We start from the raw sequence: 25,950 nt of genomic DNA, 5'->3' as shown, positions 1-25,950 counted from the left end.
AAAATTGACTCGGGCTCTACGGTAATATTCATACAAATCGCTACATATTATAAAACAAAGTCCCCCGCCGCGTCTGTCTGTCTGTATTTGTATATGATCACAATAAACTCACAAACTGCTGAACGGATTTTCATGCGGTTTTCACCTATCAATAGATTGATTCTAGAGGAAGGTTTAGGCGTATAATTTGAAAGGTTTCACGTAAACCGTGCGAAGCCGGGGCTGGTCGCTAGTGGTTTTTATAGAACATTCGATACAACGTGGTATAAAATCGTATCTCAACTTATTGCCAGAGTAATTGCGCTCAGACCAATCATGATTTAAATATAAATCACCGGTGATCGCAACAATACGTCCTCACAACTTCAATTGTAATGGCACAGGAGAGAATTGTTTTCACTTAAGATTTGTTACATTACATTGTCCCAGAATGTTCACAGATCACAGATATGAGTATCGCTGTAAACAAAGTTTAATCACTACATACCTAGTATAAAAACAAAGTCGCTTCCCGCTGTCTTTTTGTCCTTATGTATGCTTAGATCTTTAAAACTATGCAACGGATTTTTTTTTAAATAGATAGAGTGATTCAAGATGAAGGTTTATGTATAATTAGTTAACCCGTGCGAAGCTCGGGCGGGTCGCTAGTAACAATTTATTAAACAATGAATGAGAAAGTAATAGAAAAGAAGGAACGATAAAAAATTCGTTAATTTCGCGTGTCTTTATTGGTTACTTAGAACTTCCGTAGATACTCTTTAAAATAATTAAAATTCGTGTGTAAATAGGTTAGTTTCGACTTTTTGGGTTAATTTTTGTCCCGTTACTCCTTTCTTCAAAGGTTTAAAAAAAGATGAAAATCGGGAAACGCCCCGTCAATATTACAAGACCTTTACAATCCTTCGTGTGTACTGGCGTACGGGAGGGGGCCTACCAATGGTGTGTTGTTAGAGCAGGACGTCGGCGCCGCAGAACAGGTTCCCGAGGGAAGCGAACAGGCCCCGCGGGGCGGGGGCGGGGGGAGGCGCGGGTCACAGCACGCAGGCAGCGAACACCTGCAACGATACACCCTATTATAGTGCGTCAAGCAAATCTTGTCAGTAGCAATGTACTGCAAATTAAAGTAGGGTAACACAATGTAACACTCAAAGAGCAGAATTGCGCTAAGAAAAGCAGCAATGTACATCGAACCAAAACGTGTTTATTTTTCCGCCCTTCATACGTCAGTTCGAGTGAATTGTCATAACCTCAAATTTTACTAATGTTTACCGTCAACGAGCATGATTCTACATTGTAGGCACCTTAGCTTTGCTTGAGGTCATGCATAATCTTGGTATTTAATGTGACAGCAGAAATTTCTCTTGAAATAGAAACGATTCAGAATGTAAACAATAAGATGATGGCTGTCATTCACGATCCACATTCCACAGATAACACACAGATGACACGCGATTTTGGAATTATTCGAACACAGTGTTGCTAACCCGCGTTTTTCAAATTTGCCGCCTTTTACTACTGACAAGATTTGGTTGATCCAGTATATTCATCAAATTTAGCAACCTCTTACTAATCTGTGCGCACACTGGGTGTGTGTGCGTAGCGTGTTAGAGATGCGAAAGCATTTTGCGCACCGAGTTGAAAAGAGTGATTTATATCTTTCGTTCGCGGTGATATGTTATATATCACTCATTTCGCTCAGTGGATCTGTAGACTATATTGTTCATGAGTGAGTAGAGAGAGAGAGATGTCAATCAGTCAGATACATACAGCCATAAGTACGACCAAGATGGCGTATCATGCGATACATGTTTTCTTGACACCCTCCGAATTCTTCCGAACCGGTCCGAAACCTATTCGCATAGGCTCACTCGCTCCTTATGCTCGGCCGGCTCATTCGAATTATGAGTGGGAATTTGGGAAAGAGCGCGCAAGGAACACTGAGCAACTGAGTTAAGCTTTGGATTCCTCCGAAAACGGTGCCGTCATATGACGGCCGCTATATAGCGTTGACTGACGTCACTAGAACGTTGTCTATATAAACAAGATGGCGCGGTTTCCTAGACAGCGTTACGTTACGTTGATTGTCAACGTAACGTAAGATGACGGCCGTCATGACGGTGTCGATAGCTTCGTGAACGTTTTATTTTATTAGATAGCGGTGACACCATTTTGAATAAATGACACGAGATTTGAATAAATGATTCCGTACTACGATTATTTTCCTCTTCTGATGATATTTCATCCTCCAAGTAAATTATAGATGATCAAGCAAATCTTGTCAGTAGGAAAAGCCGCGAAATTCAAATTTTCTATGGGACGTTATCCCATCGCGCCTACATTTTTCAAATTTGCCGCTTTGACCTTGGTGGATGACGGTGTGTTATGACGCCGTGGTACTTTCCACATGTCGCCACCGTAAAGACAGCCGTCTTTTGCGGCCGCTATATGACGGCACCGTTTTCGGAGGAATCCAAAGCTTTACTGAGCGAGTTAAATCATCAGGGAGTCGAAGAGTGAGCGAGTTCAATCAAAAGATATACTTCATCTGAATCACTCACTCGTGAACGACATATATCTAGTAGCATTATTATATACAGCTCCTTACGAGAGGCGGCACACCGCTTGCGTGTCTCGTGCTCGTACATTTAGATGCCCCGGTGTGGTTTGGCCTTGAGTACAGGGTGGCCAAATTAGAGGTATACAAGTTTTTTTTGCCGCCATTTTATTTTGGCGGTAAATATGACAGTTATTGCATGAAAATTAGTTTGTGTAGATACGGCAAATTTATTATGGAGCGTTTTACGACGGAACAACGTGTTTTAATCATTAAAAACAATAGAAACATTAAAAATAACGTTTCCCGGTCGATTAATTTCGAGAAACGGTGACATTGACTGGCCCCCAAGATCGCCTGATTTAACAGCTCCTGACTTTTTTCTGTGGGGCTATCTAAAGGGACGTGTCTATGCTAATAGACCAACGAACCTTCAGCAATTAAAACAAAATATTCGAAACACTGTCGCTGAGATAACGCCAGAAATGTGTGAAAAAGTGATGAAAAACGCGATGAAAAGGGTTCGCATCTGCCATGCTGCTAGAGGTGGACATTTGTCTGACATTATTTTCCATGTGTAATTGCTGACCCTACATATTATATTTAACAAGGAATATTTAATATTTTTTATGTTTTATAGAATAAAATTTCAAAAATAAAGTGTATACCTAAGAATCTTATCAAATAAGAATTTGGCCACCCTGTATAAGAACAATAACAGCAGGGGGTAGTTACCGCCATGGCGCGTCAGGGCGGCGGCGCGCGCTCGGGCGGCGGCGCGCGCGCGGGCAGCGCGGGCGCAGCGGCTTCTGCCCCGGCTCCGCCCGCGCGCGCGCGCATCACGCCCGCGTACGTGCGGTACCGCTTCACCTACAAACATACAACCTGGTATAGTTATTTGTACAACAAGAGATCAAAGTTTGATATTTCTTCGAGTGCTTATTTTGAGTCCCGTGCAAGCGAAAGATTCTATACTAGATTCACGAGCGTAGCGAGTGAATCTAATTTAGAATCTTGAGCGTAGTAAGGGACTCAAAAGCGCACGAGATGTAAATAACTTTGATCTCGTGTAGTACACAACATTTTTCACCTCAGCAGTGAGAACATATTAGAGAACCCGAAAAATGTATTCCTTCTTCATCACTTACCTCTATTCACTCATGTTTTCTTAAGATATACCAACAATTAAATGTTCACCTCAGCAGCTCGAACAAGGGTACTTTGCTACTTAAAAACAATGAGCAAAATGCGATTTTGCTCATTTGGTCTAAAGCAATATCGCATTTTGCTCACTGTTTTTAAGTAGCAAAGTACACTTGTTCGAGCTGCTGAGGTGAAAAAAATATTGCGCATATGACTCACCCGCAGAGAATCATATTCAAACTTTTTGTAGCACCGATATATTTAAAAGGGTGACACGAACACGCCCTATTATTTTTTGACACGGAACTCTAAATATGAAACTTCCGATCGAACGGTACTTATCCTCCTGAGATCCCACCTGAAGTACTTCTTCGGTTTGATGAGATTTAAACCATAATAGACTATATGACTATTTTTTTTTATGGTATCAATCGATCGGGTTTGTTTTTAGGATCAAATGTCTATATGGGACCCATTGCATTACAAAAGTCAGAAATTGTAGTCAAAGGCCGACAGTCGCACTTCACTCGCGAAACGCCCTATACAAAACGGCCAGAGGCCGTGATGTCATCACCCATCTTGTAGTATGGACAAAACAAGAAAAATGCGCTTTTGTCGGTGAAATATTGCGTTTATGTATATAGTTGCTATACAATATTTTTTTGGATGAAATGTAAGGAATCGAATGGTACCCTTACTTTTATCGTTTTTGAAAGTTAAAAAAAACTTAAATTTTGAAACTTTCAGGTCCTGTAATTTTGTAATTATTCAATATTTTATTTTAATATCCACACTATTGTGATAAATTGCTCGTTTGCTATCTATTTTACTATATTTTGTTATAAAATTCAACATGTGTCATCATCCCTATTCAATTGGAGCGGAGTCGTTTTTGCTTTGTTTCGTTCAATGTTCAAACGCTGCAAAGTCAACTCTATTTCCTACACCATAGGTTCAAATTTCAGTGGCAAATTTTCATTTGTATTGCTGGACCTTAGGAGGTTTAGCTGTCATTTCACTTATTTCACATTCACAGACCTCGTACTGCAAGTAGAGGTCCTTGTCCCTGTTAGAGGGACCGTCGCGCGCTTGCCTGAGCGCCGCCAACTCTTCTTCTAACCGCGCCGCTCGCTCCTCGTGTTCTGCTAGTTGCTCACGCTGAAACCAAATTACACACGTTAGCCTTGTCTGAAACACACTTTTAACCCGTGAGTTCCCACGCGTGTGACGTCACCATAAGCGTTCTGGCTCAAATTTGAGCCCTTGGGAGCTGACAGGTTAATGTAAAAAATTGCAACACCCAGAGAGTGAGAGAGGTGTACACATTACCATGGAGAGCCTGGGGTGCGAGCAGGGCAGCAGCGGGCGCTGGAACTTGCGCTGGGAGCCCACGGCGCCGGCCAGCGGCGGCGCGGAGTACGCGGCGCACATGAAGAGAGAGTGAGAGGGGTGCACACATTACCATGGAGAGCCTGGTGTGCGAGCAGGGCAGCAGCGGGCGCTGGAACTTGCGCTGGGAGCCCACGGCGCCGGCCAGCGGCGGCGCGGAGTACGCGGCGCACACGAAGAGAGAGTGAGAGAGGTGCACACATTACCATGGAGAGCCTGGTGTGCGAGCAGGGCAGCAGCGGGCGCTGGAACTTGCGCTGGGAGCCCACGGCGCCGGCCAGCGGCAGCGCGGAGTACGCGGCGCACACGAAGAGAGAGTGAGAGAGGTGCACACATTACCATGGAGAGCCTGGTGTGCGAGCAGGGCAGCAGCGGGCGCTGGAACTTGCGCTGGGAGCCCACGGCGCCGGCCAGCGGCGGCGCGGAGTACGCGGCGCACACGAAGAGAGAGTGAGAGAGGTGCACACATTACCATGGAGAGCCTGGTGTGCGAGCAGGGCAGCAGCGGGCGCTGGAACTTGCGCTGGGAGCCCACGGCGCCGGCCAGCGGCAGCGCGGAGTACGCGGCGCACACGAAGAGAGAGTGAGAGAGGTGCACACATTACCATGGAGAGCCTGGTGTGCGAGCAGGGCAGCAGCGGGCGCTGGAACTTGCGCTGGGAGCCCACGGCGCCGGCCAGCGGCGGCGCGGAGTACGCGGCGCACACGAAGAGAGAGTGAGAGAGGTGCACACATTACCATGGAGAGCCTGGTGTGCGAGCAGGGCAGCAGCGGGCGCTGGAACTTGCGCTGGGAGCCCACGGCGCCGGCCAGCGGCGGCGCGGAGTACGCGGCGCACACGAAGAGAGAGTGAGAGAGGTGCACACATTACCATGGAGAGCCTGGTGTGCGAGCAGGGCAGCAGCGGGCGCTGGAACTTGCGCTGGGAGCCCACGGCGCCGGCCAGCGGCGGCGCGGAGTACGCGGCGCACACGAAGAGAGAGTGAGAGAGGTGCACACATTACCATGGAGAGCCTGGTGTGCGAGCAGGGCAGCAGCGGGCGCTGGAACTTGCGCTGGGAGCCCACGGCGCCGGCCAGCGGCGGCGCGGAGCACGCGGCGCACATGAAGAGAGAGTGAGAGGGGTGTACACATTACCATGGAGAGCCTGGTGTGCGAGCAGGGCAGCAGCGGGCGCTGGAACTTGCGCTGGGAGCCCACGGCGCCGGCCAGCGGCGGCGCGGAGCACGCGGCGCACATGAAGAGAGAGTGAGAGGGGTGTACACATTACCATGGAGAGCCTGGTGTGCGAGCAGGGCAGCAGCGGGCGCTGGAACTTGCGCTGGGAGCCCACGGCGCCGGCCAGCGGCGGCGCGGAGCACGCGGCGCACACGAAGAGAGAGTGAGAGGGGTGTACACATTACCATGGAGAGCCTGGTGTGCGAGCAGGGCAGCAGCGGGCGCTGGAACTTGCGCTGGGAGCCCACGGCGCCGGCCAGCGGCGGCGCGGAGCACGCGGCGCACACGAAGAGAGAGTGAGAGGGGTGTACACATTACCATGGAGAGCCTGGTGTGCGAGCAGGGCAGCAGCGGGCGCTGGAACTTGCGCTGGGAGCCCACGGCGCCGGCCAGCGGCGGCGCGGAGCACGCGGCGCACACGAAGAGAGAGTGAGAGGGGTGTACACATTACCATGGAGAGCCTGGTGTGCGAGCAGGGCAGCAGCGGGCGCTGGAACTTGCGCTGGGAGCCCACGGCGCCGGCCAGCGGCGGCGCGGAGCACGCGGCGCACACGAAGAGAGAGTGAGAGGGGTGTACACATTACCATGGAGAGCCTGGTGTGCGAGCAGGGCAGCAGCGGGCGCTGGAACTTGCGCTGGGAGCCCACGGCGCCGGCCAGCGGCGGCGCGGAGCACGCGGCGCACACGAAGAGAGAGTGAGAGGGGTGTACACATTACCATGGAGAGCCTGGTGTGCGAGCAGGGCAGCAGCGGGCGCTGGAACTTGCGCTGGGAGCCCACGGCGCCGGCCAGCGGCGGCGCGGAGCACGCGGCGCACACGAAGAGAGAGTGAGAGGGGTGTACACATTACCATGGAGAGCCTGGTGTGCGAGCAGGGCAGCAGCGGGCGCTGGAACTTGCGCTGGGAGCCCACGGCGCCGGCCAGCGGCGGCGCGGAGCACGCGGCGCACACGAAGAGAGAGTGAGAGGGGTGTACACATTACCATGGAGAGCCTGGTGTGCGAGCAGGGCAGCAGCGGGCGCTGGAACTTGCGCTGGGAGCCCACGGCGCCGGCCAGCGGCGGCGCGGAGCACGCGGCGCACACGAAGAGAGAGTGAGAGGGGTGTACACATTACCATGGAGAGCCTGGTGTGCGAGCAGGGCAGCAGCGGGCGCTGGAACTTGCGCTGGGAGCCCACGGCGCCGGCCAGCGGCGGCGCGGAGCACGCGGCGCACACGAAGAGAGAGTGAGAGGGGTGTACACATTACCATGGAGAGCCTGGTGTGCGAGCAGGGCAGCAGCGGGCGCTGGAACTTGCGCTGGGAGCCCACGGCGCCGGCCAGCGGCGGCGCGGAGCACGCGGCGCACACGAAGAGAGAGTGAGAGGGGTGTACACATTACCATGGAGAGCCTGGTGTGCGAGCAGGGCAGCAGCGGGCGCTGGAACTTGCGCTGGGAGCCCACGGCGCCGGCCAGCGGCGGCGCGGAGCACGCGGCGCACACGAAGAGAGAGTGAGAGGGGTGTACACATTACCATGGAGAGCCTGGTGTGCGAGCAGGGCAGCAGCGGGCGCTGGAACTTGCGCTGGGAGCCCACGGCGCCGGCCAGCGGCGGCGCGGAGCACGCGGCGCACACGAAGAGAGAGTGAGAGGGGTGTACACATTACCATGGAGAGCCTGGTGTGCGAGCAGGGCAGCAGCGGGCGCTGGAACTTGCGCTGGGAGCCCACGGCGCCGGCCAGCGGCGGCGCGGAGCACGCGGCGCACACGAAGAGAGAGTGAGAGGGGTGTACACATTACCATGGAGAGCCTGGTGTGCGAGCAGGGCAGCAGCGGGCGCTGGAACTTGCGCTGGGAGCCCACGGCGCCGGCCAGCGGCGGCGCGGAGCACGCGGCGCACACGAAGAGAGAGTGAGAGGGGTGTACACATTACCATGGAGAGCCTGGTGTGCGAGCAGGGCAGCAGCGGGCGCTGGAACTTGCGCTGGGAGCCCACGGCGCCGGCCAGCGGCGGCGCGGAGCACGCGGCGCACACGAAGAGAGAGTGAGAGGGGTGTACACATTACCATGGAGAGCCTGGTGTGCGAGCAGGGCAGCAGCGGGCGCTGGAACTTGCGCTGGGAGCCCACGGCGCCGGCCAGCGGCGGCGCGGAGCACGCGGCGCACACGAAGAGAGAGTGAGAGGGGTGTACACATTACCATGGAGAGCCTGGTGTGCGAGCAGGGCAGCAGCGGGCGCTGGAACTTGCGCTGGGAGCCCACGGCGCCGGCCAGCGGCGGCGCGGAGCACGCGGCGCACACGAAGAGAGAGTGAGAGGGGTGTACACATTACCATGGAGAGCCTGGTGTGCGAGCAGGGCAGCAGCGGGCGCTGGAACTTGCGCTGGGAGCCCACGGCGCCGGCCAGCGGCGGCGCGGAGCACGCGGCGCACACGAAGAGAGAGTGAGAGGGGTGTACACATTACCATGGAGAGCCTGGTGTGCGAGCAGGGCAGCAGCGGGCGCTGGAACTTGCGCTGGGAGCCCACGGCGCCGGCCAGCGGCGGCGCGGAGTACGCGGCGCACACGAAGAGAGAGTGAGAGGGGTGTACACATTACCATGGAGAGCCTGGTGTGCGAGCAGGGCAGCAGCGGGCGCTGGAACTTGCGCTGGGAGCCCACGGCGCCGGCCTGCGGCGGCGCGGAGCACGCGGCGCACACGAAGAGAGAGTGAGAGGGGTGTACACATTACCATGGAGAGCCTGGTGTGCGAGCAGGGCAGCAGCGGGCGCTGGAACTTGCGCTGGGAGCCCACGGCGCCGGCCAGCGGCGGCGCGGAGCACGCGGCGCACACGAAGAGAGAGTGAGAGGGGTGTACACATTACCATGGAGAGCCTGGTGTGCGAGCAGGGCAGCAGCGGGCGCTGGAACTTGCGCTGGGAGCCCACGGCGCCGGCCAGCGGCGGCGCGGAGTACGCGGCGCACACGAAGAGAGAGTGAGAGGGGTGTACACATTACCATGGAGAGCCTGGTGTGCGAGCAGGGCAGCAGCGGGCGCTGGAACTTGCGCTGGGAGCCCACGGCGCCGGCCTGCGGCGGCGCGGAGCACGCGGCGCACACGAAGAGAGAGTGAGAGGGGTGTACACATTACCATGGAGAGCCTGGTGTGCGAGCAGGGCAGCAGCGGGCGCTGGAACTTGCGCTGGGAGCCCACGGCGCCGGCCTGCGGCGGCGCGGAGCACGCGGCGCACACGAAGAGAGAGTGAGAGGGGTGTACACATTACCATGGAGAGCCTGGTGTGCGAGCAGGGCAGCAGCGGGCGCTGGAACTTGCGCTGGGAGCCCACGGCGCCGGCCAGCGGCGGCGCGGAGCACGCGGCGCACACGAAGAGAGAGTGAGAGGGGTGTACACATTACCATGGAGAGCCTGGTGTGCGAGCAGGGCAGCAGCGGGCGCTGGAACTTGCGCTGGGAGCCCACGGCGCCGGCCAGCGGCGGCGCGGAGCACGCGGCGCACACGAAGAGAGAGTGAGAGGGGTGTACACATTACCATGGAGAGCCTGGTGTGCGAGCAGGGCAGCAGCGGGCGCTGGAACTTGCGCTGGGAGCCCACGGCGCCGGCCAGCGGCGGCGCGGAGTACGCGGCGCACACGAAGTTGATCGTCTCCACCCACGAACACAGCTCCTTAGAGTCGCTGCGAACAACCACAAGGAACTTGGTTTTTTTCTTCAACCCAATCAATCAAACTCAGAGACAAGGTTACAAAAACCCGGCCGAGTGCGAGTCGGACTCACGTTCCTAGGATTTCATACATTAAGTCCGACTCACGCTTGACTGCACATTTCTAATAGGTTTTCCTGTCATCTACAGGTAAAGAACTATTGTGTGTATTTTTTCATAATGTAGACCCAGTAGTTTCGGATCGGCCCATCTCTAATTAACACTTTCGGTTCCGGGCGCCCCGTTTCCGGTACAGAATGAGCACAGTACATATATGTACGTGTTCTCGGCAGTGAATGTGTAAATGTGTTAAGTCATATTTGTGATCGTCAACCATGTAACTGAAACCTGTAATAACTAAAACTAGACCAAGAAAGTTACCTCGTCTGGAAGAGATATTCGGCCTGGTCCGCCGTTTGCAATCTGAAAACGTGCTGCTTTTTCGTGTAGTCCGTCGCTTTCGTCGCTAGGGCGTGGTGTATTCTGCATTAATAGAAACACTTATTGTTTATTATTGGAACAAATTATTCAATAATAGGCGGAAAATAAAACGTGGTCAATGCCTGCGAGTTAGATTTTTGTGTTAGAAATTAAGCAAAATTGAACCTTATCACTTTGAAATAAAGTTCAAAATCATTGTAAGAACTTTGAAACATACCTAATAGCATTGTGTAGGTTGTCGGACATCTGTCCGCGTCGGAACCCGTGCTCGTCTTTATGTAGGAACAGCACGAGATCTCGTAGCGTGCAATAGAACATCTTCCAACCCCGCCGACCGAACGGAGCTGAAAATAAAACAAAAATGTTGAATGTGCTCATCAAACATCAACATTTATTCAGCAAATCAGCCACAAGGGCACTTTGACACGTAGGGTACACGTGCTCATAGGGTATTTGACTACTAGTCAAATCAGTTTCTTTTTTCGAACTGTCAAAGCGATTTTCCTACTATTGAATTTATATCAAACACTAGCATGTGGCGTCACAATCAAATTGCCTACTCTTTCTAGTTTTTTGCGGGTTTTAAAATATAAATTTTGTCTGAAAAAAACCTGCTGTCTACGTTTCCTCTATTAATCTTCTGGTGCATGATGTAAAATAATTTATTTTAAATACGGTCAAATACCTAATTGCATTATCATTACTGAAGTATGTTTAGCATTGTCCAGTATTATACATTCATTTATCGGTAAAGCTTTTGTTTCCTCCGAAAGCGGTGCCGTCATATAGCGGCCGTCTCCATACAAATACTACGACATCCATATTTAGCCGTATTATTTAGTATGGAGACGGCCGCTATATGACGGCACCGCTATCCTAGGAAAACCGATCTTTAAGCTTTGGTTTCCTCCGATAGCGGTGCCGTCATATAGCGGCCGTCTCCATACAAATACTACGACATCCATATTTAGCCGTATTATTTAGTATGGAGACGGCCGCTATATGACGGCACCGCTATCCTAGGAAAACCGATCTTAAGGCATATCAAATGGTCAATCATCAAACCGTCTGCCACGGAACGTCTAAAAATTAGGGTAGACGCAGCATTTCCTCATGACGTATCCCTTCTTGTATTCAACCGCTCTTGATTGGTCGGGCACGTCTAGGAACGGGTTGGCGCCGGCGCGAGTCGCTTCCGCGCCCGCTCCCGCTATCGCTGCCGCCACAGGCGTCTGTGTTGCATACTCACTTTTCTTGCCATTAGGGTCGACGCAGCACTTCCTCATGACGTATCCCTTCTTGTATTCAACAGCACGTGACTGGTCAGGCCCGTCTAGGAACGGGTTGGCGCCGGCGCGAGTCGCTTCCGCGCCCGCTCTCGCTATCGCTGCCGCCACAGGCGTCTGTGTCGCATACTCACTTTTCTTGCCATTAGGGTCGACGCAGCATTTCCTCATGACGTATCCCTTCTTGTATTCAACCGCTCTTGATTGGTCGGGCACGTCTAGGAACGGGTTGGCGCCGGCGCGAGTCGCTTCCGCGCCCGCTCCCGCTATCGCTGCCGCCACAGGCGTCTGTGTTGCATACTCACTTTTCTTGCCATTAGGGTCGACGCAGCATTTCCTCATGACGTATCCCTTCTTGTATTCAACCGCTCTTGATTGGTCGGGCACGTCTAGGAACGGGTTGGCGCCGGCGCGAGTCGCTTCCGCGCCCGCTCCCGCCGTCGCTGCCGCCGCTGGCGTGTCTGTGTCGCTGCGAACGAAATGCAAGTTTAGATTTTTTTTAGTGCCAATTTACAATTTTATATATTTTTTTTAATTTCAATGTATTTTCGGATACCATTTGATCGTATTATCTGCCAAAATATCACTTTTATGATAAACATAATCGGTTCAGGAAACTAAAACGTACGTGGTGTTGAGTCTTATAGATTAGATATCTTAGAAGGTTATTTTTAGTAAATAAAATAGCATTAGTTATTTACAAAGTCACTTTGAGGAGTCACAATCGTGTCTGTGTCTGGTCAGCCTTTTATGACAGTAGCTGGAAATATATACCTATTCAATTGTAAGAAAGAAATGGCACGATTGCTCTTAGTTACTCACAGTGCCCACTGCAGCGGCTGTGTCCGGATGGCGTGGTAGAGGTGCTTGAGGGTGTCGCGCGGGAAGTTCTCGCCGTCGTTGAGGCGCGGGGTTGTCCATGAACGAGGACATCCGCCCCAAGTGAGCCCGTACGAGACAGAGATACAGCGACAAGCCCGTGGGAGAAAGAGACAGCGTTACTCACAGCGCCCACTGCAGCGGCTGTGTCCGGATGGCGTGGTATAGGTGTTTCAGGGTGTCGCGCGGGAAGTTTTCGCCGTCGTTAAGTTCGGCGAGGTTGTCCACAAACTCGGCGCAGGACATCCGCCGGAACGCGCCGCCGGACGCGAGACCGTGCAGGTCCGTGTTGAGGAGCATTATCGCGCATGTTAGGGTGTGCACCGCGTCTGAAAACAGAAAAAATTACTCAGCATTAAAATAAGAAACTGTATTACCGAAACTCGCATAACTGAACTTACGCTAGTAACAACTAAAAATTTGAAAATTAAATCCAATAGAAACCAGCACGGCTAGCACATGATGGGCGCGACAGTCGACAGGCGAGAAAATGCCGCGACATAGAGCTCTCTCGCGAATCGGTAGCATAAGAGCCGCGCGACAACCCGCTGTCTCGCGGACAAATGTCAAAGCGACATAATTTTGTCGTTTGACAGTTCCACGCGGGATACTCTCGAAAATCGTAGCACGAGTGTACTATGGGAGACAAAATGTCCCGCGTTTGAACGTCAAAATGAGAGAAATTGTCTTCGAGGCTAGAGGGTCGCGACTAGGGTTTGCTCCCGGTACTGAGTTTGGCGACAAGCGCATTTGGTCGAAGTTTTGTTGACTTTTGTTCTAAAAGAAAGATAATTTTCCATATTTTATATTTATTTCATACTACAACACTTTTTTGTTTAAGTATAATTTGAATCTTGAGTTTCATGATCATACCAATAATATCAAAATTGTTATATTTTTTCACAATGACTTGTTTGTTCTCTTAAGTTAAACGAAAATCCGACAGAAAAAAATCTAAGCCTAAGATTGTACGATCACGACCACATCAACAAAGCAAACCTTTGGTGGCGAATTGACTGGGGGATAATTAATAGAAACATAAATAATTGATACAAAAATATTACATTGCTAATCCGGGAAACAATTACGTGCTATCAGTCAGTGCTAACCCGTTATATTTACACGCGTATTTTTACATGCAATTATTGTTGACAACCTATATTATGTCGCTCCTTAGGTGTTTCCATTCATTGTGGGATATAAACAACACAATCCCGACCTGAATATTGCGATCAACCTCACTTAATAATAAGTAAATGCAAAAGTAAATCTGTACCTATGTACAGTCAGCAGCAATAACTATTGCTCGCCCGCTTAGCAACTGCTAAGCGGGCGAGGTGTTCAAAATGATCTTGACGCGACTTTATTGTTAAGAGAATAAGAGCGCGTCAAGGTAATTTTGAACACCTCGCCCGCTTAGCAACTATTGCTGCTGACTATATGTTACCTCTTGACGCTTAATCCGCCGAACCGATTTAGACGAAATTTTGTGAAACAACATTCCACAAAGAATGCAAATAATGAATCTGGCAGCTTAACTCAAACTCCACCTCACAGAAGACCACAGCCGTAATACTTACTTTGTAGTGTACGAGTTGGTACTAGCCTAATCCTTAAGTTACGATTCCCACCGACCGGCTGGAGTTGGGCCGCGCCGGAATGCTTTTTCAGTGTACCTATTTACATAATGTGTGGCAGAAGCGATAGAATCCGTCCGGAGCCATCCGATCCGCAAGCAGCCGACCGGCTTTGGGCATACAAATGTGAAATGCGCTCCGACTCCGACGAATCGTACTTAAATCTGAGTACCTATCTCAAAAAGGTCAAAGTAAATAAAATCATTTAAAGTTTTTGGTAGTATTTATTTAAAAGTCACATTATTTGAGAAGTGTTATCAACACTCGACTGTCCTTGCACGGAGTAGGTTCCCAACTTGAGCCCTTCTATGTCCTCCGTGATGGCAGGAGGGCTGCGGTTAGCAGCAGCATGCTTAGGTGTAGAGAATACCTCCGTGTTTGATGATATGCTTGTGCATGATTGTCATCCAATCTATCTTCGAAGCCAGCAATGCAGCGGCTAGCCAGCCATAAGGGAGATATGTCGGGGATTAGCATAAGATATTTAGTCTGTAAATAAGATTTAAAAGGAATGTAATTTTTTTGCAAAAGACAACGGAAAAGAGCTTTATGAAGATTGAATTGTGTACGTAAGTACTTACAACTTGACTTCTTCGTAAAGATGGTATTTTGTTAGCCAAAACTTTTAACAAAACGCCAATTATTCGTAAGGAGTTGTATTTTAATGATTAGGTAGGTAATCTTTAGATAATTATAATAATATATTCCAACTTGTAACGACAAAGCGAATCAAATTTTGATTGACAGTATTGACACTGACATTTTCGACTTAAAAATAATATTTGCTATTTCTTATTCTTCATACTGCGAGAAAGAGACAAAGTTATCGTGACTAGGGACGCTCCGTTTCTAAGGCTGACTATTCATTACTTATCCGATTATTATTTTACCGATTCAGTGTTGCCACGAATGAAAAGTTTGTTCCATGTATAAATGGCCACATTGGCTAAGTCGCGCGCGGGATGGCTCTCTCTCGTGGAACTCTTTTCTCGATGTGCGAACTCATGCTGCCAAAATCGAGGAATTGACAGATAGAGATAGAAATTTGTGACGGGCGACTGCCGTCTCTCGCGGCGCGAGCTATCCCGCGGGTAATCATGTGCTAGCCGTGCAGAGCATTTATAAAGCTTTAGTGGTTGCCACACAACTTGAAGTAACAGGTTACACTCGAGATACTGCACCGAGAAGGTAATATTTGGAAATAATCCTGCAAGGATTTACCCCGTCCCAAGATTGTTCCCCCTCATGGGCCACCAAATGTCAATCTACTATAAAAGTTAAATAACTCTTATTGTCCTGTGGGACACTCTTAAAAAACAGTATTTCATAGCATAAAAACTAATCGAAAATGTATTTATTTGTAGTTGCAACTTGTAAGGTAACATTTACCAGGAATGTAAGTAGAATGAGGAAGAAGGTAAGAAAATACATTTATTTATGACAAACACAGATGACAAAAAACTTGTTGACAAATATACAAAGTATAACATTAAGAGCAAATGCCATAAAAGGGTCACAACTCAGCATGTAGCTGGCACAGCCAGCGCTGTTCTTCCGTTGTGAAGAGTAACTGTCTCCGTAATACGTAAGTAGGTCTCCAGTCAACTGTTGACCTGACCTGGCTGAAGGGACAAAATAACAAGAAGTATGTAGTTGAACTACCCAAATAATAGAGGAGTTTGTCGACTGACCTTGCGAGTTGAACGAGCCCGGGTTGCACTCGAGATAACGCCGCGAGAAGTGCACGAGAACGCGCTCGCGCTCCTGCGTCTCGCCGCTGAGCGCGAATCTCGCGAGAAATTCTCGCAGCGCCGCGTCGAGCGTCGCACCCGCGAAGTCGAAGTGCTTCACGTACTCCTCGGCCACGGCGCGAGAAAACTCGTTGCTGAAAGATATAGCCAGTACGGTTACCATCAGTTTGTCACTGACATAAACGCCGTCGAGAACGTAATTTGCTTTCTATACATTCCGTTTGTCGAATGATTACGTCGTGCACTCTGTAAATAATGTATATAATGTTTGTTTGTATTTCTCTATGTAAGTGAATGTAATATTCTTTTGGAGAAATAAATTCTTAAACCATAACCATATTTAAGGAATCGGATGTATCCAGGCATTTGAGCAAAAAGTGAGGTGATACCTACCACTTACCTTGCACTGCTTGTAAAATCCACGTAATTTACTTTCTATACATCCCGTTTGCACGAATATGCGAGTGCGAGCGAGAATTACAGAAAGTAAATTACGTTCTCGACGGCGTTTCTGTCAGTGACAAACTGATGGTAACCGTACTGGTTAAACGTTTATTCATGCCATATTTATTTTACTGGTAATATTTCATTCTTCCAATGCCATCTGTCTCCTACCGGAGGTCGGCTATTATGAGGGCTATACGAACTTTAGACACAGCTGCACGGAATAATGAGCACAATATTTAATTAGGAGTCAAAATTATTTATAGACGTCTTACAAAAGTTACAACTACTACTAGAGAATAACTCTCTATTTACCTGCTTGCCATACTTGGATTTTACAAGTAAAAGTCAACGCAACAGTAGCAAAGCAACTGGTAGGATTCCCTTTTTGCTCAAATGCCTGGATACATCCGATTCCTTAAATCATTCGACAAACGGAATGTCGACATCCTTATCTATTAGATACTTAGTGCCAGTTGCACCATCCGTATTTGACAGACTCATCAACGTCACACGCCGCGGCGGCTTACTATGAAACATTCCATACAATAAAATTTAGCGAACTCTTTAACGATGACAAACAGTTTGGTGCAACCGGCCCTTTACTCATCTATTCCTAAACGCCTGGATATGTCGTAATTCTTGAAGCCATCGAGCTGAGACAGTCGTTTTGCGAGGCGTTCAACAGAGGGGGTACTCGTCATCCTTGGGTATTAGTTATCACTCACTTTTTGCTCAAATGTCTCGACACGTCGTAATTCATGAAGCCACCGAGCTGAGACAGTCGCTTTGCGAGGCGTCCAACACAGGGGTAGTCGTCATCCTCGGCTATTAACCAGTGTAGCGCCCTAGTATCACACGTGTGATACTAACTCCATACTAATGTGATACTGGGGCGCTCCACGGGTTAATTATCAACTCACTTTTTGCTCAAATGTCTGGACACGTCTGACTTCTTGAAGCCACCGAGCTGAGACAGTCGTTTTGCGAGGCGTTCAACAGAGGGGGTAAGCTTTGGATTCCTCCGAAAACGGTGCCGTCATATTACGGCCGCTATATAGTGTTGACTGACGTCACTAGAACGTTGTCTATGTAAACAAGATGGCGCGGTTTCCTAGACGGCGTTACGTTACGTTGATTGTCAACGTAACGTGAGATGACGGCCGTCATGACCTTGTCGATAATTTCGTGAACGTTTTATTAGATAGCGGTGACGCCATTTTGAATAAATGACACGAGATTTGAATAAATGATTCCGTACTACGATTATTTTCCTCTTCTGATGATATTTCATCCTCCAAGTAAATTATAGATGATCAAGCAAATCTTGTCAGTAGGAAAAGGCGCGAAATTCAAATTTTCTATGGGACGTTATCCCATCGCGCCTACATTTTTCAAATTTGCCGCTTTGACCTTGGTGGATGACGGTGTGTTATGACGCCGTGGTACTTTCCACATGTCGCCACCGTAAAGACGGCCGTCTTTTGCGGCCGCTATGTGACGGCCGTCATATTACGGCACCGTTTTCGGAGGAATCCAAAGCTGTACTCGTCATCCTTGGGTATTAGTTATCACTCACTTTTTGCTCAAATGTCTCGACACGTCGTAATTCATGAAGCCATCGAGCTGAGACAGTCGCTTTGCGAGGCGTCCAACACAGGGGTAGTCGTCATCCTCGGCTATTAACCAGTGTAGCGCCCTAGTATCACACGTGTGATACTAACTCCATACTAATGTGATACTGGGGCGCTCCACGGGTTAATTATCAACTCACTTTTTGTTCAAATGTCTGGACACGTCTGACTTCTTGAAGCCACCGAGCTGAGACAGTCGTTTTGCGAGGCGTTCAACAGAGGGGGTACTCGTCATCCTTGGGTATTAGTTATCACTCACTTTTTGCTCAAATGTCTCGACACGTCGTAATTCATGAAGCCACCGAGCTGAGACAGTCGTTTTGCGAGGCGTTCAACAGAGGGGTAGTCGTCATCCTCGGCTATTAACCAGTGTAGCGCCCTAGTATCACACGTGTGATACTAAGTCCATACTAATGTGATACTGGGGCGCTCCACGGGTTAATTATCAACTCACTTTTTGCTCAAATGTCTGGACACGTCAGACTTCTTGAAGCCGTCGAGATGATACAGCCGCTTGGCGAGGCGCTCGGCGGAGGGTATGTCGACGGCCTTGGGGCTGTAGTGGAAGGAATGCAGCGAGTCCACGTCCGACCCCTCGTCTGACCCCACGTCCGAGCCGCTACAGAGTTCCTGCACACAAACAAGCAATCAATATCGGAACCAAAAGGGTTTAAATTATTTATTTATTTATTATTTATAAAGCAGGCAGGCAGTTGAAATAACTGATAATGCCTGTATCCAGAGTCATCAACAGAGATTTTCCGTGCTGAGTAGAATTTGCGTTGCGCTTATCTAATTTGTTCTTGAACTCATTGACACTTTGGGCCGATACTACGTCTTCTGGGACAATCTGGGAATTATTGGTCAAAAGCATAAAGAAACATCTATAAATATCATTTGATATTTACCAGTCGCTTTTCGGTGAAGGAAAACATCGTGAGGAAACCGGAATAAGGCCTAGTTTCTCCTCTGGGTTGGAAGGTCAGATGGCAGTCGCTTTCGTAAAAACTAGTGGCCACGCCAATTCTTGGGATTCGTTGCCAAGCAGACCCCAAGCTCCCACGAGCCGTGGCAAAATGCCGGGACAACGCGAGGAAGATGATGAATGTGGACACGAGTCTTAGGACTCAGAAACACATATCTGTGCTCATCACACAAAATAAATGCTCTTTCCGGGATTCGAACCCCTGGACCATCGGCTTCACAAGCAGGGTCACTATCGACTATGCCAGACCGGTCGTAGATGGCTTTTCAGCCACTATACAAAAGTTATTATGTATCTGTATTCAATGTCAAATAATGTCCATAATAGTTCGAGAATGAGTTGGATATTATGTCAATGATTCAGAGACTAGTAAAGAACGATATGGAAAAGCTAAAAAAACAAAAACATATCTCACCTGATACCCCTGATTCTCCGGTAAGTGTCCATTCTCCTTCCCATTCGCGTAACTATTATTATTATTTACATTCTCCGCATTGACCCCTTTATCCGGCCCCTTGACCTGTATTACTATTCTATAATCGTTGTTATCCCCGTTCAGCGTGACGTCGCTTCCGTGCTCGTTCGAGAACGAGTTAGATTTGGCTCGCTTATGGCAGGGTTCGGAGACTAGTATGGTTGAGTCGGAGTCTGAAGGGTCTGAAAGCTCCATTTTGGGGCACTCTCGGCCTGTTTCGAACATGTCGTCTTGGTCTTGGTAGTCGGGGCTGGAGATGTTTGAGACGGCTTCGGAAAGACTCATGTCGCCTGAAATTACGACACGCGTTAGATATAGGATAAGTCACTGTCTTTATAAGTCGAAAATTGCTGAGTGAAAATTGTAAATAAAATGGTTTTGTTTTTTCAATACCGTGAAGTGAGGTCGGACGCTACATGCGACGTTTCGAGAACCGACAAAGTACTGTTTTGGTTGAAAATGGCACATATGTTCTGTATTCATCAAGCCAGTGGGGAGACACTCCTGACTTCGGGCAAACTCGGCTCCGTTCAGCTCAGCATTGCTCCAAACAATTATTAGGGATGACACAACTTGACGTCCCTTTGCATGCACAACCACAGATAAGATAATGACTTGAATTTTGACAACCCTAAATAGCCGAAAGGGATAGTGCCATAAGTTAGAAAGGGATATCATGATTCGACTGAATCGCTGTCAAACTTCGGTTTTGTAGGAAGTGTCCTTTCTGTACAGTAGTACTATTACTTATTCTGTGACCTAGCCGCAAAAGCACACGGCCGCTTTATGAATGAATACCATTCATAATGTGTCCATGTTATTTTGCAGCTCGCTGTAGGGCGTACGGCGTAAACCAGGGGTCTCAAAACCCCGGCACGCGAGGCGTTTCAATCCGGCCCGCGGACCCCACTGTGGTCAACAGTGGCCTTTCGCCTTAAGATCGGTTTTCCTAGGATAGCGGTGCCGTCATATAGCGGCCGTCTCCATACTAAATTATACGGCTAAATATGGATGTCGTAGTATTTGTATGGAGACGGCCGCTATATGACGGCACCGCTTTCGGAGGAAACCAAAGCTTTAGGATAGCCGATTTTCCCAGTGCAAAAATAAAACCGATGGTGGCCCGCGTGAAAGTTTGTGGAGGTGCAGTATGGCCCCCAGGTAAAAAAATTTGGAGACCCCTGGCGTAAACCAGCAAGTGCGGGCTTACCGTTGAGCGGGCGGTGGTTGATGTTGTGCGGCGCGTGCTGGTGCGCGTGCGCGCGGTGCGGCGGCGTGGCGCGCGACGACATGACGGACGACGAGGCCGACGTCGGCGACGCGGGCGACGACGACCTGCGCGGGACAGTGAACCTTATTACAATCATGTAAGGTCGCTAGTTGATCGTAGTCTGACAAACTTTGTGTCGTTGCTCTCAATATCGTGCAGCGACGAGTGAAAGTTTTAACCACAGAACAAGTTAGAATGGCGTTCCGAGCAGGGTACGTGTCGCCGCCGGTTTTGAGCAAACGCTCGCATGCTACTCGCCCGCGTTTACCGAAAAACGAAGTAAACATGCCTTTTGCGCCACAATAACCTTCAGATTAAGAAGCCAGACATCAAATCTGTCTAAAGGAGGCCTATTCATTCACCACGCACACAAGTTTTTACTACCGTTGCGCGAGTGTTAGTAAATGTGGAGAGGAACGAGCGGCGACACAGGTTCCGATACTAACTGCGCGCGATAGCCATTCTAACCTCTTTAATATGTTCTGTGGTTTTAACACTAACGTATACCTCTGCGACATTCCGTCGGAGATGGATGTGGAGTTTGAAGTGTGTCCGGATCCGTTGCAGTGTGTCCGCTCGGACGCCGATGAGACAGGCGCGTTGTAGGTCCACACGATCCTGCTGGTTAGGTAAATCTATATATATAAATGCAAGTGTCCTGACTGACTGACTGACTGACTGACTGACTGACTGATTCATCAACGCAGAGCCGAAACTACAAAAGCTAGAAAGTTGAAATTTGCACACTAGGTTGAATTTATAAAGTGTACAAGAGATAAGAAACGATTTTGAAAAATTCAACCCCTAAGGGGGCTAAAAAGGGGATGAAAGGTTGTATGGGGTGCAAGTTTTATTTTAAGCGAGGAATTTGAAACTTCGTAAAAAGGTATTAAATTAAAAAACAAGAAAACTAATTTCAGCGTTTTTAAAAATTCATCCCCCAAGGTGGTAAAAAAGGGGTTGAAAATTTGTACGGAGATCAAATATTTTTGAGAGTGCGGGACTTGAATCTTTGTATTTGGGGATATTATTAAAATACAGGAAAAGTAATTTCAGCGTTTTGTAAAATTCATCCCCTAACAGGGTTAAACAGGGGTTGAAAATTTGAATCCATTACAAATGCTTTGAAACTTCTTAGAAAGGCATAATAGCCGATAACAAAAAAAAGTAATTGCAACGTTTTTGGAAATTCAACCCCTAAGGGGGTTAAAAAGGGGATAAAAGTTCGTCTTAGGGTGCAAATTTTATTTTAAGCTAGGAACTTGAAACTTTGGAAATAGGTATTAAATTAAGATACAAGAAAACAAATTTCAGCGTTTTTAAAAATTCATCCCCCAAGGTGGTAAAACATGGGGTTAAAAATTTGTACGAATATGAAATATTTTTGAGAATGCGGGACTTGAATCTTTGTATTTGGGGATATTATTAGAAGACAGGAAAAGTTATTTTAGCGTTTGGTAAAATTCATCCCCTAACAGGGTTAAAAAGGGGTTGAAAGTTTGTATGGCGTTCAAATTTTATTTTAAGCTAAGAACTTGAAACTTCGTAAAAATATATGTTATTAAAATACAAGAAAACTAATTTCAGCGTTTTTGAATATTCATCCCCTAAAGTGGTGAAAAAGGGGTTGAAAGTTTGTATGGATATCAAACATTTTTTCGAACGCGGGACTTGAATCTTTGTATTTCGGGATATTATTAAAATACAGGAAAAGTAATTTCAGCGTTTTGTAAAATTCATCCCCTAACAGGGTTAAACAAGGGTTGAAAGTTTGAATCCATTACAAATGCTTTGAAACTTCTTAGAAAGGCATAATAAATCAATTTTTTAAACATGCAGATTACGTCTGCGAGCGATATTCCAAATTTTATATTAAAGGAAAAAATGGAAAAATTACGCTTCCGGCTGGACCTGTCGGAAGCGTAATTTTTCCATTTTTTCCTTTAATATAAAAGGCATAATAGCCGATTACAAAAAAAAGTAATTGCAACGTTTTTGGAAATTTAACCCCTAAGGGGGTTAAAAAGGGGATGAAAGTTCGTCTTAGGGTGCAAATTTTATTTTAAGCTAGGAACTTGAAACTTTGCAAAAAGGTATTGAATTAAGATACAAGAAAACAAATTTCAGCGTTTTTAAAAATTCATCCCCCAAGGTGGTAAAACATGGGGTTGAAAATTTGTACGGATATCAAATATTTTTGAGAGCGCGGGACTTGAATCTTTGTATTTGGGGATATTATTAGAAGACAGGAAAAGTTATTTCAGCGTTTTGTAAATCCCCTAACAGGGTTAAAAAGGGGTTGAAATTTTGTATGGAGTTCAAATTTTATTTTAAGCTAGGAACTTGAAACTTCGTAAATGTCTTGTCTTCGTAAACGGAAGGTAGTTAGGTAGTAGGTTTTATTAAATAGAGGACAGGAAAATCTTCTAAGGGGGTAAGAGGTATTACATCGAGGACAATTTTATTCAGTTAGGGGCTTGAAACTTCGTAGGTTGTGAAAGACAAGTCTTATGCGTTGTATAATATTAATAATTAAGAAATGATTAACCGTCCTACCGCAATCTCTTGCTGCATAATGTTCTAAGCTAATGTAGAATATATAACCACCAATATACAAATCCACGCGTACGAAGTCGCGGGCAACAGCTAGTAGTTTAATATTTTGACCAACAAATTAGAATAACCACAGAAGTCTGATTAGAGCTCAAAAATAGGCTGTGACAGACGGACGGACAGACAGACCCACGAGTGATCCTATAAGGGTTCCGTTTTTTCCTTTTGAGGTACGGAACCCTAAAAATGATTCCCCGTGTATTGTGCCGCGAGCGACACAACTTTCAAATATTGTAAAACAGCGCAAGATTGTTGACATAAATAGTAAATACCTATAGAATTTTATATTAGCCAGTCAGAACTTTTAGTGACGAATTACAACTTAATGGAATAGCGGGAAATGTTTTATTGGGTAGGTAAAGCTGCGGGCTAATATAATTATCGTATTTTAAAGTAAAAAAATTACCAAGAGCTTTCCATATACCATCTATATACCATCGTTGACGTATGATATGAGTTATGACTGTCATGACTCATGGACTTATGGGGTCCGATTCTGAACGAGGGCCGGGCGTGGCAGAGTCGGCAACGAACGAACGAGCAACGTGTTGTTTAGGACGGCCACCTTCGAAACAGCGCTTTATGTAGAAGTATTAAAGGTGAAATTAGTATACCTTCCCGTACGGGGTCCGATTCTGAACGAAGGCCGGGCGTTGCCGAGTTGTGCCGCGCGTCGGGTAACGTGTTGAGTGATGACGTCACGTCTTCTAGGACGGCCACCTTCGAAACAGCGCCTTATGTGAAAGTATTAAAGTTGAAATTAGTATACCTGTCCCGTACGGGGTCCGATTCTGAACGAGGGCCGGGAGTGGCCGAGTCGGGCCGCGCGTCGAGCAACGTGTTGAGTGATGACGTCACGTCTTCTAGGACGGCCACCTTCGAAACAGCGCCTTATGTGTAAGTATTAAAGTTGAAATTAGTATACCTGTCCCGTACGGGGTCCGATTCTGAACGAGGGCCGGGAGTGGCCGAGTCGGGCCGCGCGTCGAGCAACGTGTTGAGTGATGACGTCACGTCTTCTAGGACGGCCACCTTAGAAACAGCGCCTTATGTGTAAGTATTAAAGTTGAAATTAGTATACCTGTCCCGTACGGGGTCCGATTCTGAACGAGGGCCGGGAGTGGCCGAGTCGGGCCGCGCGTCGAGCAACGTGTTGAGTGATGACGTCACGTCTTCTTCCATATCTACTGCTACCGCGCTCAGAGAAGACTCCTTCTGAAACAATCCGTTCGTTAGGGGTCGATGAGATTACAAATTCCCATAGAAAATACACTCGGAATACCCAACTGGCGTGAAGTGGCGCAGGATAGGGCAGAGTGGCGCTCTCTTGTGTCGAAGACCAAGATCCTTTTTGGGTCACTGAGCTAGTGATTATGTATGTACGTATGTATGTATGTATGTATGTATAGAAAATCAAGTCAAGTTTGAATAATTTAACGGTTTAGACTCACTTGTTTTAAATTGTACAACGGGACTTAATCGCGCATCTAAGTTTTAAGATTTACCTCAGACGTTTCGAGGACGGCGTTGTCCCCGTGGTCTCGGAGAAGACTGGCTTAAGTTGACATCAGCATCTTCTAACCGCGCGAGTTTTTCGAACTACCCGCACTTGGTCTTGTTTATCCGCTTGAACGTTTTGCCAAGTGCGGGTAGTTCGAAAAACTACAATTTAATAATGTGTAAAAATCGTGAAAGTTTAAATCAGTCTCACTTGTTTTAAGTCACTCGCGCGACATGTTTCGGAGAGCCTAGGTCTCCATATTATTATTCAATGTTAGTATGTCTCACAACAGTTTAAAATCGACTATCAATAGTACTAGATCTAAGATCCCGTTTTCTAAGGGGACCTTGCATTTTGGAGACAAAGCAAACCGCTTGGAACAGGTGTTCCTGGGGGTGATCTGAGCTAATTTCACCCGGTTGCCGAGAGGTCCCCCCCAGCAGGTGGGCAGGGGAGGGGGGGGGGGGGGGGGGGAAAGTGCCTCCGGCGCGCCTCACTCTAAATTTTATATCTGCATACATCTAGCAACTATATCAAGTTTGGTGTCTTTTTCGTATAATTTGAGGATGGAGAATTCATTTCTGTGACTAAACTTTCACTCACCCATACAAAAAAATCAAGAAATTCAAAATTCAAAAGAAACCTTTACACTTTTTTTTTTTAAATCCTCTACATAATTAAAACTATGAGGATCTGCTCTAAAAAAAATACATGTGAATAGCCCAGTTATTCTACTATATAGAATAATAAACTTATCAACCATTTTTAACTAATAATTGTATTTAAAAAAATGTTTTGTGTCGCACGGCGGACCGTGCTGAAGTAGGTATACCTACACGCATTTAGTTTAGACACGCATTTACTTCAAAACATTATTCAGCATAACGCAAGTAGGTACAGAAAGTAAATATTTAAAACAATATAGGAATTTACAATAAGTACGATATAACTGAATATTGGATTATCCTATGCAGAATGAGTTGTCTACCTACTGGGTAGTTTCACGACAGATCAATTTTTTATTTAGTTATTGTGACCTTTTATCTTCT

The 25,950-nt window shown here is 47.7% G+C and overlaps 1 protein-coding gene across 1 annotated transcript in view; it reads right to left on the bottom strand.

The window, feature by feature from the left end:
• Positions 1-3,301: 3,301 nt before the first annotated feature.
• The window catches only part of LOC134649742 (PH and SEC7 domain-containing protein), a 67,260-nt gene continuing 44,611 nt past the window's right edge, over positions 3,302-25,950 (bottom strand). The window contains exons 8-20 of the mRNA XM_063504572.1: positions 24,482-24,615; positions 21,295-21,405; positions 20,728-20,852; positions 19,458-19,807; positions 18,512-18,687; positions 15,920-16,113; positions 12,719-12,920; positions 12,018-12,181; positions 10,644-10,770; positions 10,367-10,468; positions 9,815-9,959; positions 4,736-4,855; positions 3,302-3,424 (exon numbers count right to left, since the gene is read on the bottom strand). Coding sequence (XP_063360642.1) covers positions 3,302-3,424; positions 4,736-4,855; positions 9,815-9,959; positions 10,367-10,468; positions 10,644-10,770; positions 12,018-12,181; positions 12,719-12,920; positions 15,920-16,113; positions 18,512-18,687; positions 19,458-19,807; positions 20,728-20,852; positions 21,295-21,405; positions 24,482-24,615 — 2,073 coding nt within the window. The remainder of the gene's footprint in view (positions 3,425-4,735; positions 4,856-9,814; positions 9,960-10,366; positions 10,469-10,643; positions 10,771-12,017; positions 12,182-12,718; positions 12,921-15,919; positions 16,114-18,511; positions 18,688-19,457; positions 19,808-20,727; positions 20,853-21,294; positions 21,406-24,481; positions 24,616-25,950) is intronic.

The sequence above is a fragment of the Cydia amplana genome, chromosome 7 (assembly GCF_948474715.1).
Source record: "Cydia amplana chromosome 7, ilCydAmpl1.1, whole genome shotgun sequence".
Taxonomy (NCBI): domain Eukaryota; kingdom Metazoa; phylum Arthropoda; class Insecta; order Lepidoptera; family Tortricidae; genus Cydia; species Cydia amplana.
This window is presented reverse-complemented; position numbering and strand designations above follow the sequence as displayed.